General features: G+C 48.0%; 1 protein-coding gene across 7 annotated transcripts in view; it reads left to right on the plus strand.

The window, feature by feature from the left end:
• The window catches only part of UBR3 (ubiquitin protein ligase E3 component n-recognin 3), a 150294-nt gene that overhangs the window by 49809 nt on the left and 86523 nt on the right, over positions 1-13962 (plus strand). For all 7 annotated transcript variants that reach the window (XM_078870990.1, XM_078870987.1, XM_078870991.1 and 4 more), the window contains exons 22-25: positions 963-1067; positions 3599-3769; positions 8998-9602; positions 13436-13524. In XM_078870990.1, the coding sequence (XP_078727116.1) occupies positions 963-1067; positions 3599-3769; positions 8998-9602; positions 13436-13524 (970 nt within the window). The remainder of the gene's footprint in view (positions 1-962; positions 1068-3598; positions 3770-8997; positions 9603-13435; positions 13525-13962) is intronic.

Consider the following 13962-nt stretch of genomic DNA (forward strand, 5'->3'; position numbering starts at 1 on the left):
GGCGGCCGGGCGTTGTGGTGGCCATCCACCCCTCGTGTGCCCTCCTGGCCTTCATAGATGCTCGCTAACGGCGCTTGCTCCTATAGTCTGTTAAGGCTATACGGGGGAGCTTTTGTATTTTTTTGTATACGTGATTATGTAAGCGTGCGAGTCGAGTGGGAGTGTCTCAGTGTGAGATTGTGTGTGAGCGCGCGCGTGAGTGAGTGTGCATGGGGAGCGGCGGAGAAGTGGCTATAGCATTGCCTCACAAAACCGGCGATCTGTGTACGATAGCCAGCCACAGCTATCGTCAGTGACAGCTATCTGCACCAGTCCTTAACCTTAAATAAATAACTGTTTTGATGTATTTTCATCAGCACTGAGGGAAAAAAAGATGACCAGGTGTGGCGCTGGCCACACTGCCACCTCATGTACTGTGCCAGCTTTAATAATCACTTGCTCAGAAATTACTCATTTGGAATATATGTCAATCATTGCTTCCTACTGCCAAAACATATCAGGACCCTCCTGCACAAGAGTCATGAGACCCAGTGATGCTTTACTGGGTTAACAAGAAACAATAAGGACAGCACTTACCCCAATAGTCTATATGCCTACACCGGGGCATCTTTGTCTTTGGGTGTATACGCATATGCTTGTGCTGTGTATGTATGTATGTTGAACTTATTTTGCGCCATATGTAGCCAGCCGTGCTAATCGAAGGTGTGAGAGAAGGACAATAAACACAAAAAACAGTTCACAGTTTCCAATCGAGATTTAAAAATGCATAGCTCCAGTGGCTTCATAATATCGAATGGAAGAGCGTTCCAGGTGGCCACAAAAGTGCATTTTAAAGCGCGCGATGCAGTGTCCGTCTTTGCTCGATGGCCAGCCAAAAGTCGCTGCGAGGATGACCGGAGTTCGCGTGATGGTTTGTCCTCCTTGACGAGATCAGCGAGGTGTATTGTGTGTTGATGTGCCAGGTGGTGATGGACCATCAGAACATGTCGGAGCACGTGCTCTGCATGGTCCTGTATCTCATCGAGCTGGGGCTGGACCAAGCACCAGCTGAGGAACCAGACCCCCCGGTACCAGCCCAGTGACTCTACACAGTCCATAGAACAATCCTTATCATGCCTAGCGTTTTAGACCACGTGCATACTACACATGTTATCAAGCCTAACCCTGTAGCACATATGCTGCATATGTTATCAAGCCTAGCCTAATAGCCCATATACTTACTACACATGTTATCGAGGCTATAGTTACAACCCATTTATTGTGCTTATTAATAAGCATAGCCTTATAGCCCATTTACTGTATGTGTTATCAAGCCTAGGTCTAGCCCCATGCACTATACATACTAATAAATAGCCTATAATACACATGTTATCAAGACTATAGTTATAGAGCATACTACACATGTCATCAAGCATTGCTATTTATCTGACATATACTACACATGTTAAGAAGCTGAACCCATTGTAGTCGATATTTCACATGTTACGTACATGAAACGTAAAAATGTGAATTGGCTTTGTCCTATAGAGTTCAGATGCTGCACTGTGTCTATTACCGGGACGAGCACTGTAGAATACTACTACCATTTACGTTAACCCGGGCACTCTAGTCTGTTTTATATATACAGTATTTAACATATGCACTCCGTGGTACAGATACCACTTTTTTTTTCTTCTTGGTTCTTTCGGTAAAGTCACGTAGAAGGGAAATAATACAATAATAATAATAAAATTAAAATTGTCACGAAGTTTCAGCCACAACACAAGCAGCCGTCCTCAGGTGAAGAAACAGAGCTGTCGGGAAGACAGCGTCCCAATGAACACCGCCAAGCTCGGCAGCGTATATTTAAGCTGGGTCGGGGGGAGGAGAGTGCCTTGACAAAGGAGTATACATATCAACAGCGTACATATCAACAACTTTGCACATTTTTCAAAGTAGCATTTTGTTTTAGCCGCGCTATGATTGGTTTTAACAAATCACCTGGAAAGTACCCTGATCGCATCATATCTCAGACGCTAAGCAGGCGGAGGGACAGGATAGTGCTTGGATGGGTGACCAACCACCACGTGCAAAGGCAGGTGTTATAGGCTTCTCTGTAGCTACGTTACAGGCAGCAGAGGCCGGTGCAGCAAAATCCATTGTTGTACTGTGTGCTATGCTCCCCGCCTGCCCCAATTTGCATTGGCCAGCATCGTGAAGTATGCTCATCCATCTGTGGATTGTGAAATTGTACATTATGTTATTCTGTGTCCTGTAAATTTAAACCTTCCCTTCTTTCCCTGGTGAAAAAATACAGACTGATCAACTTTATGGACATTCACAACTAAAGAATTCCCATTGATTCATTCATCCGTTCATTGGCACTGCGATCAAAGCATTCTATCGAGCAGCAGTGCTTGTGTTTTTCTGTGGACAGATGTCGTTGAAGTGCCTTTAGGCTGAGACGGGTGGCGTGTTAGCGGAGGTTATTGAGTGCAGCCCCTTGAGCCGACCTTCGGAAACTTTTAAACGCCTTCAGCGAAAAATCACTGGCACTTGCGCTGATGGTGGAGCTAGGGGGGATTGTTGAGCTGATCGAAGGAGCACTCTCAGCTGCCCCAGAGGGCATGTTGTTGGGTAACACAGTGTGAGGTATGCTTAGTCTCACAATCCTAAACATGGAAAGAGGTGAGGAATTTGGAATGTTTACATATGTGTGTGTTTGTGTGCGCAGCTGTTAGTGCGCTGCGCTATGAACCTGGCGTCCTGAGTTAAATTCCTACTTATGGCAACACCAGTGACAATTATCTGAACCGGTTCTGGGCTTCCGCTAAGTTGATTCGGCCTCATATGAGTACCTGGTTCAGTGTAAGCAACACCACTTGGGAGACAAAGGCGGCCGGGTATGTGTTACTGGCCACCTTCCTCTTATGTGTGCCTTGCTGACCTTCACAAGTGCTACTCGCTAACAGAACTTGCCCCAACAATCTTTCAAAGGCAATAAGGGGATGATCTTTGTGTATGGAGAGCGGTAGTTGTAGCGTTTAGCGCTCTGCTACAAAGTTGGCGGCGTGATTATTTCTGTTTCATTGCCAGCCGGTCCTAGGCATCCCCCCCAAGGTCGGATTGGTCTTAAAACTGCGGCGCTGCATCATTTAGCTTAATTGTTAAATACAAAGGTGCAGAGCTAAAATTATTTGCTCACACGGCTGCTGACAGAAGGGCCTCGGGAGCTCTGGAGAGCCCCTCTATGAAGGGTATTTTTGCCTACTCTTGCACGCTGGCTGCACGTGTTTTTACCCACTACACGCGACCTGCCGATCGACTGTGGTGAATTCTGTTCATACCTCCGGTTGGGTTTAAGAAACTTGCGCTTTTTTTCAACTTCCTCGCCCGGGAGCTTAAATTGAACCAGCTGGATTGCAAGTCCGGTGACCTAAACGTTACAACACGGCAGCATCCCTCTAATATACATATGTATATTTAACTTATTTTGCACTATACTTAGCCAACCGTGCTAATTTTACCTATTAAGGTAATAACCGGCATGTAGTTTATGCAGGTGAAATGGCACGCAATTGTTTTTTTGGGGCTGTCTTCCGGTAACGCGAGCATGCAGGACGACGGGAGCGACGAGCGCAGCTTCGACAGCTGGTTCCCCTCCTCCAACCTCGTGTCCAACATGCGCCACGTCATCAGCTACGTGCGTGTCAAGGTCCCCGAGACGGCCCCCGAGGTGGCCAAGGAGGTGCCCGCTGGACCAAGCGGCGGCGTCGCCAACGCCGAACAGGTTGGCGGCGCATTCGTTGTCCTCGTGCTTCCCGTCTTGCTCCGTGCGGCCGATGGGTGCCAAGGGTGCGGCTGATCTCCTTTATTACATGTCCAGTCGGCCACATGGCCTTCTGGGAAGTGCACAATTTTAGCAGCATTGGAATTGTCATTTGATTTCTCACAAGAATTAGCCAATTAGGTGAAACTAAACTGAACTTTAAAGTCCAAAGTAAAATTTAATGTGAAAAACAGGATTAGTCAAAACTCAAACGTCAGCCTTGGTGAACAACAAATGAGTGCGTGCGTGAATGTGCTTGCGAGTGAGTGTGTGTTAGGTTAGCAGTTGATTGTAGCACTGTGCTTCAAGCCTGCCGACCCGAGTTGAATTTCTGGCTTTGGCTAACATGGGTGGCAAGTGGTAGCAGACCCAGTTTTGGGCCTCTTGTTGGTCAACTCAGTCTTAAATGAGTACTTGATGTGCTGTGTAATCATCAGCACTGGGGAGGAAAAGACGGTCAGGTGTGGTGCTGGCCACACCACCTCCTAGTTTGTGTGCTGTCTAGATCTCAAAAGTTGCATGTAAACAGTACACTTACCCAAACAGTCTCTTGGGATCATTGTGTTAGTATTTATTTGGCGAGTGGAAGCGTAAAGGTTCATATGCTTGTGCTACGATCCGTGCACAGCATCCGCAGCACTTCATATCCGAGTCTACATTCGTCATCGTCTTGGAGCAACTTGGCCTAGCCATCGAAGACGATCGCTGCATCGTGCGCTTTCAAATGCGCTTCTGTGCCCGTCTGGAACGTTCTTTCTTCCGATATTAGAAAGCCACTGGGAGCTATGCACTTTTAAATCATCCAGATTGAAAACTTAATTTCTTAATCAATTCATTGTGTTTAGTTTGTTGTCCTTCCACCCGCACCTCCGATTAGCACGGTTGGCTACGTACTGTGCGAAAGAAGTTCAACATACACACTGAATCTGCTGGGACTGATAAAATATTCAATTTAAATTTGGATTTATGAATCAGCTGAATGGAACCACAGCACTAAATGCTCTTGAGGATTTGGGCACACATCCAGGAACAAGTCGTGCAATGAAATGAAGGAGAGAGGGCGAGGGGACTGCGTGATGGAGAGGAAGATGAGACTGTTTCCATCGAGTAACGAGAGCGGGAAATGCTGACCACTTGGTCGTTTCCTGGCAGGTGTTTAGAATGAGGTGGGGCAAGGACCTTGAGTAGTTCCTGTTCCTATGCATCTGAAACTCAGGTAATTTAAGGAGTGCTTGCACGACTGAATCTTTTAAAATAAATTAAAAGCCCATTTATTTGACATGGCAAATTTTTGAGCTGGATTGATTTAGCAATTGGGGCTATTTATTTATTTATTTTTGGTGAAGTAACCCTCATACACTAAGCATAAAGCGTGCTCGATAAAAAGAGCTAATTATATTGTAATTGCGTAAGAGGGCATTGGATGGGTTGGCACTTCGTCAATAAGTTGAAGAGATGATGGCGAGTGTGAGGCAGTTATATTATTCAGGGGCAGCAGAGGAGTAGGAGCGACCTCCCACTGAGAACACGTGGGATGGGGGGTATCCGCAGAGGGCATCTGGATGCAGAGACTGATTCATTGCCTGGCCATGGGACTGGAGAATGTGTTCGGGGCTGCCTGTGGTTTATTTAAATAGTTTTGCTTTCTGTCATATTTTGGTGACCCGGGTAATCCCAGCGAACGAGATTATCTTCGTCACCCGAGTTCTCACCTCGTTAAACAATTCAATCTTCACTTGACTAACTTGATGGGCATGACCCAGTATCTCATTTACTATGATTACAACCATTGTGTTTGAACGGCAAAGGGTCGTAGCGACCTCCACCCCCGCCGGTCAGTTGCGACAGTCCATGCCTCCGGAGCAGATAGGCTGCCTCTATCCAGCTCAGCTCGTTTGAACAGAGAAACATATGAGCTTCACCCTTCCCACTCAATAGGTGTTGCTGTCTTCATTAATTTCATACCAAGGCACCACGCGGTTTAATTCTCCAAACGTTTCCATTTCTTGTCAGACTCAACGCAGGACACTTCAAAGGGAGGTAAATGACCAAAAGCGTTGTATGTGCGGTAATGATTTGTTTTAATACATAGCTTCGTGTCTTTGTGTGCTCCATTATAGAGAATTAACCACGCGAACGTCGCTGCACTTAACTATAGAGGATGAACCTCATTCCATTTTTTTTGTCTGGACGTTGCAGTGATGGTGCATGCTGTGATTTGGACAAATTGATATATTTGTTCACATGAGGGATGCTGCTGCAATCCAGGGGATCGCCGGTTCGATTCTCTGGTGCGGCAGTTGAAGCAGTGGGGCAGGTTTCTTGTATTCCATGGCCTTTGTCTGCCCAGCGGTTCACAAATGAAGGGGCCACATCGAATCAAATCAGCAGGTTGTGCAAGTTGGGGGGAGAGTGTGGGTACTCCCACCTCAAGCAGACACACATTTGCCCGCACACACACAAACATTTGCACACACACGCAGACTCCACTCAAACAAGAGACAAAGATCCCCTGTATAGCCTTAGACTGTTGGGGCAAGTGCTGTTATCGAGCACCTCAAACACACACTTTTCACATACACACACGCACACACGAAGTGTATTACAAGAAAGGCTTGATTATGGAAAGTTTGCCCCTAATTGCCAGGCCCGCTGATCCTTGTCCAACTGCGTTCTCCTTCACAAACTGCGGCCACTTGCACACGCTCACAGCTCCCTCTGGTCCCCGTCGCTTACCAAGCTCCCTTCCCCCATCGCCTGTTCCTCTCCACCATCTATCGCTGCCTTCACCTACCTGGGACAGAGCCAAAGATCTCCCAATTTAGCCTCGATATACTGCCGGGACCGCTGATAATAGCGAGCACCTATTAAGCCCTGCGCAGCCGGTACGTATTGCCGTGTGGACGCGGAGTGCTGCAAAATCCATTGTGGTCACAGCATTTCTATGCCGCTATGTGCATGCTCCTCCTGGCCTTCGCCAACTCGCGCTGATCGGCGTGGTGAAGTACGGGGAAAAAAACCCCATCCAGTAGTGGATTGACATAAGGGCTGTGCATGCACTTGATATTTTAGTTAAATCTTCTTGGTTCGTTCGGTAAAGTCACGTAGAAGGGAAATAATAAAATAATAAAAATTTAACATAATAAAAGACAATTCTCACGACGTTTCGGCCACAACGCAAGCAGCCGTCCTCAGGTGAAGAACAGGTCTGTCGGAAAGACAGCGTCTGAATGAACACCACCAAGCTTGGCAGCGTATATTTAAGCTGGGTTGGAGGAGGAAGGGCGCCTTGACAAAGGCAGACCTGTTCTTCACCTGAGGACGGTTGCTTGCGTTGTGGCCAAAACGTCGTGAGAATTGTATTTTATTATGTTTTATTTTTATTATTTTATTATTTCCCTTCTATGTGACTTTACCAAAAGAACCAAGAAGATGAATCCCTGCAGTCACGAAAGCTTTAAATCGAAATTTTAGTTAAAGTTTATGTTTTTTATTTGATTGATTGATTCATAAACTTTCCTTAGAACCAGGTGAGAGAGCCCCATGTAGCCAGGGTGACCTCTGTTAAAGGGGAAATGCGGTATGCATGTAAACGCTTCAACACGACATTACGAAAGGTGATGAGACGGTACAGTACAGACAATCGGCCTAGGTCAGATGCATTGTGATTCCCTATAACTATATAGCATTTGGACACAAACACTTTAAACCAAACTTTACATTCACTTTTATAGTATGGTATTTTGAATGACGTATCGGCGTACGAGACTTGGCAAAGTGTTGGTGGTACATGTCTCGCACGACGAACAAGCTACCGATGTAATTTTCCTCTCAAAAAGTCCGGGAGAGGACAGCAGAGTGAGTGCGCGAAGTCGCCGTGTGAATGCATGTCACACAGCACAAAAGCATCAGAGAGAGGAAGCTGTAATGGAATTGCCTGAACATTTCTGCTGCTCTTTAGAAGTCTCCTGTTTTATTTATTTTAGTTTAATTAATCGACCCCCACTGTTTGAGAATCCACAACTCACTTAGTTTTTAATTAAAGTTGGCCGGCAAATGATTCGTTGCCAGTTAACATTTTCACGAGCGGTCAGCCCTAACCACCTGTACTTTAATGAATAATTATAATTGTGTGTGTGTGTCTGTGTGTAGGGAGCAGTGGTGCAGTGGTTAGAACACTGCGCTACAAACCCAGCGACCTGAGTTCGATTCCCGCTCAAGACCAATAACAGTGGTGTTTATCTGAACTGGTCCCTAGGCCTCCTCTCGGTCGACTCAGCCTCAAATTAGTACCTGGTGTGATGTGTAAACATTGACACTGGTGAGACAAAGGCATGGTGCTGGCCACCCACCCCCTCATGTGCTGTGCCGGCCTTTATAGGTGCTCGCTAACCACACTTGTCCCAAGAGTCTGTTAAAGCTATACGGGGGATCTTTTGTGCGTGTGTACGTATGGCGTCGAGGGAGCATTCGAGCTAGGGTTCACGCGCTGCGTAACGATTCGAGAAACCTGGATTTGCTTGCTGCCCATCAACTTCGATCAGTTGACAGCATCATCTAAACCTGCCCTGGGCCCTCCTTTAGGTTGACTTGGCCTTAAATGGTTTCCTGTGACCGTGTGGCTGCTTCAATGTAACCGTTAGTGTTCAGCCTTGGGGATAGGAAGGCAACTTGCTTGGGGGGGGGGGCAGTCCTTGGTAGGGGGGGACCCCAATGAGATGGCACCGGAGGGTGGATATTGCTACATGCTGTCACACACATGACTTGACCCATGTATTGTGTTAATGCCAGCACTAGGGATACAAAGGCAGCACTGGCCGCATCACCCCCCCCCCCCCCCACCCCGTGTGGTATGCCAGCCTTGGTTGGTGGTCATTGACAGCTCTCGCCTCTATGCCATTAAGGCTTGATGGGAGATATTTGTGTATGTGTTAAAGCCCAACATTATTGGTTAAACCACACAGATCACCATACTTTTTATTGAGGCTAGAATATTTATTCCTCACACCACCAATACCACCACCACCGCCACCTCTCCAGGCGCCACTTCTTGTCGGCTCAACCCACATGAAGCCCAAGTCACATTGTGTCCACCTGCCTGTCAGTCTCTTTATCCACCGATCCGTCCGTTCGATCCGTTCGTTCAATCTGTCCATTCGGCATTCCCCGCGCCCCCTCGCGGAACGCAGAACTCGCGCACGCCGCAGGTGTTCAGCCTCGTCGCCGAGCGCCGCCGCAAGTTCCAGGAGATCATCAACCGCAACGCCGCCGCTGCCGCCGCCGCCTCCCCTCCCGGCGGAGCACGGCCCAAGACCACGCACGGGCGCTGGGCCCCGCAGCAGCAGGCCCAGCTCATCACGGCCATCCTGGAGATCCGCGAGAGCATGCTGTCCCTGCTCGTCAAGCTCCACCACAAGCTCTCTGGGCGGCAGAACTCCTTCGCTCCGGCCTGGTGCCGCCCCCTGCAGCCTGACGGGGAGGTGGGCGACAGCGTCAACGAAGACACTGCCACTACTGCTGCCGCCGCCGCCGATAACGCCAGCACTGTTGGTGGTGGTGTTAGCGGCGAGGATGACGAGGAGAGGGTGAGGAGGAGGCATCAGCCGCAGCCGCCACCACCGGGCCCGGTTCACGGAGACGGGTTGGCGGCTCTTGAGAGGATTCTGGCAAAAGCGGCGAAGATGAGCGCCAGCAACCGGCGCTGCGTGGAGGAGATCTGCCGGCGTGTGACGCCGCCCGTTCCACCCAAGAAGAGCGGCCACTCGGAGAAGACGACGCTCGATAAAGAGGAGAGGTACGAAGAGTATCGGCCACCGTCAACGCACCGCCACCATCACCTCACTGCTATTGTCACCTCACTGCTGCCGTCACTGCACTGCCACCGTCACCACACTGCCACTATCACCAGTTTGTCCATATAATATCCACTTCTTCACACAAAGTGGTGCTCAAATTATGAATCCCGTGTAGATGTTGATGATGATTGGCTGGGTTCACTTCGAACAAGGATTTTGAACTCGCTACCTTCCATTTGAAAGGCATTCGAGAAATATCCTTGAGCCATTAGAATTTAAAATATGTTCTGAGGGTAACAGAATGCAAGCTGAGGAGCTGAGTCACCACTGGTGATGGTGTTTGGAGGAATAGGAACGTTTTACCGGGCAACGTTAAGCTTCAAGCCGGGGACCCATAAATGGGCCACGCTAACGGACAGGTCGAGAAATTCCTGCTCGACGCTGTGTCCAGCCATACATCTCTGAACCAATTTATCCTTTCACTCCTCTCCTTCTCCCCATTTCCTCCCGCCTCTCCTCCTCCCTCGCTGAGTTGCCCCGAAGGCTTTGAAGAGTGCTGCGACCTCCTGTCGTGAAAGTCGACATCGGCATTAACCCTTTCAACCGCTGACTTATTTTATGTTCCCTGTTGTCACCTCCTGAACGTCGTTGTAGACGGTTTTTATTCTCTCGCTCTCTCGCCCCCTCAGCGGTGTGCGATTGGGCGTTTGTGAGTGTGCGTGAGGAGCAGTCGCGTAGCGCTTAGCAGCACTGCGCTACGAACCCGGCGACCCGCGTTCGATTCCCACCCCGCCATAGCTCACATCATCGTCGAATGAAATCCATTATCTGAACCGATCCTGGATCTCCACTAGGTCGACTCAGTCTTAAATGAGTGCCTGGCATGGCTTGTAAAATATCAGCACGGGGAACACAAAGGTGGCCAGGCATGATCCACGCTGCACCACCGCTTCGTGCGCCCTGCCTGCCTTAATAGTCCATGTAGGCTATATGGGGTGTCTTTGTCTCGGTGCAGGCGAGCATGGGGTGGCCGCTCATCTCCATTGGATACCTGATCCAGTCGTGTGGAAGTTTCACATTACTATGTCAGTAGCCAGTATACTCAAGAGGGCAACCACCGGTTGACTTTCTCCGAAGTGACACTCATGTATTAGATCCCAGAGGTGAACACGCGATGGATGGACCGGTGGCACAAGTTAAACTAATCTTGCCACACACACACACATCTTCCAGATTGAGATGCACCTTCAACTTTTGCTTTGTAATACAGGGTGGGGGGGGGGGGGCAAAAATTGCATCCTATAATCTAGAGACTACGGTAATTACTTTTGCACATACCACGATCGACATTTAATTGAGGGGAAAAATTCCAATCCTGTTGATCAATAGAATACATTACAATATTAGTACGCATTTCACGTCTTAAAACTGCCCGTCATTCTCTGACCCTCCCGTGCAGCATATCAGGTTATTCCTGTGGGTAGAAACCACGTACATTTAAATTATTATTGGCGACGTCACCTCCCTAAAAACACATCGCACTGGGAGAAATTAGAAATTGCCGCTGGCAGGCGCGCACTGGGATTCCTTGTTTTGGAGATCGGCTAGAACATTTTGTTGTTGGACGCAAGTTGGGGATCGCTTTTGCGATCTCAAAGAACGTTAATCTAATTTTTAATCGGCCGTAAGTAATTTGCTGCTCACAGTCGTGGGCGACGGGGAAAATGAGGCGGCAGAAGATGGCAAAGCGAAACACTTACGCTCCCTTTAACCTGAAGGGATGACAAACCAATTATTATGATGCCATGTGTTTTGGCACGGATGGCGAGCGCCTAAAGAACGCTTTGATTGCAGTGATTGATGATAATTAAGCGGCGTGTAGAAGGCGGCGGCGGTGGTGATGGAGAGAATTTTTAAGAGCCCGAGTGTACGGTGGCATCGCGGTGCAGTGCGGTTTGCAAAGGTGGATTTCCCCCCTCCACTCCCCCGTGTAAACGAGCTGTCTACGGCAAGTACTGCTAGCGAACACCTATTAAGGCCGGCCCGGTGCATGAGGGGGTGGTTTGGCCAGGACCACACCCGGCCACTTTTGTCTCCCCTACTGCTCATGTTTACGCACTGCAACAGGTACTGTACTCAGGGGAGGCCCAAGACCACACACACACTTAACAATATACCCATCCACTTACAGGTACTGGTTCAGATAATCATCACTAGTTTTCACCGTGAGCTGGAGTTGAACTTGGGTCGCCGGGCTCGTAGCTCACCGCGCTAACCACCGTGCCATCGCGCTCCCCACAAGCACACACAAAGACACAGAGGGACGCACGCCGCTAAGACATCTGCAAAACGGCCGTGTTTTGGGCCACATGGAGCCAGACAAGACAAAGGGTAATCGCTGCACGTAGCCAGTCTCCAAGGCAACACTGGGAGAGCGAGAGAGAGACACGGAGAGATAGGGAGAGAGCGAGAGAGCGAGAGAGCGTTAGCGTACGTGATAGGCAGCCCAAGCCTTTTGGGATGGATCACGACAGACGCACGGGGATGGGGAGAGAGAAAGGGAGAGACGGGGAGATAAGAGAGACGGAGAGACCAACCATCCGGCAAGACAGGAAAGGACAAACTGGAAGAGGTGAACTGTTTGATAGAGGAAAGTCGGTCACGTTCTGCAGGATGAGGAGCTACAATGGTAAATGGAGAAATGGAGAAAAAAAACACTTGGAAAAATGTCCAGAGTCATTTTGCCAGTACCATTCTTATGATAATTATCAATTAATTAAATTCACCTTGGTCAACCAACTGCTAGACGAAGGGCTGCCAAAATGCCCTGTCAGACATGTGAGTTTATTATCCATAATAAAGGTTTGCATACATTTAAATGTGTCGTTAAACCCGCCACCACCCGACACAGCCAATTACTAAGGTTTGTCACGTAAACAACATGTGCCAATTCGTTACTATACTCTTTGATTCTTTCGGTAAAGTCACGTAGGTAGAAATAAAACTAAATAAATGACGACGTTTCGGACGCAACACAAGCACCCGTCTTCAGGTGAAAATCGCGATAGCCGCGATGTCTGCTGCGAGCAGCAGGATGTCTGCAGCCTTGTGCAGATTTTTACCTGAAGACGGGCGCTTGTGTTGCGTCCGAAACGTCGTCATTTATTTAGTTTTATTTCTACCTCCGTGACTTTACCGAAAGAACCACAGAGTATGGATTTCTGCAGTCACGATAACTTTAAATGAAATTTCTTTACTACTTCAGCACACCGGTTTGTACATTATGTATGTATATTCTGCCGTTTTTGGATGCAAACATCGCAATGCCTGTGATTGGCTGCTCACAGTTAATCAACATTGACATATGGTGCCCTGTATAGGCATGCAGTTAAAGAGTGTATTACCTGTAAATCCACTTCCAAGCAGCACTAAGCATGTAGCTATGAGAATGGTTAAAAAAATGTATACATCTCAATTTCAATAGATTTTATGGTTAGTCTTGGCCAGTAGTAACTAGTTTTGCACAAAACCTCAATAATTATCAAAATCAATCGAGTGCCCTTGTTGCCACAGGTATTCTTACACTGACAACAGTTGTGTTTGGGAGTATTTGATATTTATTTTTAGTCTCATGCCGATCATTTGTCGCGTCTGACCAACATAGCGTTTTCCACCGGAGCAAATGTTGTCTAATTCACGTGTTTCTCTTTCTGCCTCTCAGTGTAATTTCACGTGGTCACCTCTCCATTCCTCTTTGTGGAATTCTCAGCTTTGCTCGATGGTGAATTGAGCTAAAGTGGGCATCTCTGTTGGTGTGCATGTGTATACACAGACGCCGGCGGGCCAGAGAGAGACAACAGAAATTGCTGGCCGAGTTTGCCTCCCGACAGAAGAGCTTCATGGAAACAGCCATGGACATAGGTGAGTGACAACACCTAATCATTAGAGCCGTGTCAAGGTGAGAAAGACCATCAAAAAGTTGAACGTTACTCCTCGTGAGGTTATATGTGAACAAGAAAAAGTCATGATGTCAGTGTTCGAGGCTCATGGAGCCGTAATTAAGGTAAGAATCGTTTGGAGACGCCTCCAGCAACCGCTCTTCACTGCTGCCTTGTTTATTAACGCTTTCCAATGAAGTTTGAAAGTGTTTAGGCATTAGCTCCTTCCGCAGTGGCGTGGGGACTATAGTCCTTGTAAGGATAACTCAATATGACCAGACCTGTAGTATAAAGTAAAAATATTTTTCTGTTATTGAGTGCTGGACAAACCGTATGCCTCTTGAGTTGATTGTATTTATTTCGGTTTTATTCTTGTTATTCACTTTATATTTCTCAAGTGGCGCTGCCTCAGGGGATTGTA

This window comes from Lampetra fluviatilis, chromosome 31, assembly GCF_964198595.1.
Source record: "Lampetra fluviatilis chromosome 31, kcLamFluv1.1, whole genome shotgun sequence".
In the NCBI taxonomy this organism is placed as follows: domain Eukaryota; kingdom Metazoa; phylum Chordata; class Hyperoartia; order Petromyzontiformes; family Petromyzontidae; genus Lampetra; species Lampetra fluviatilis.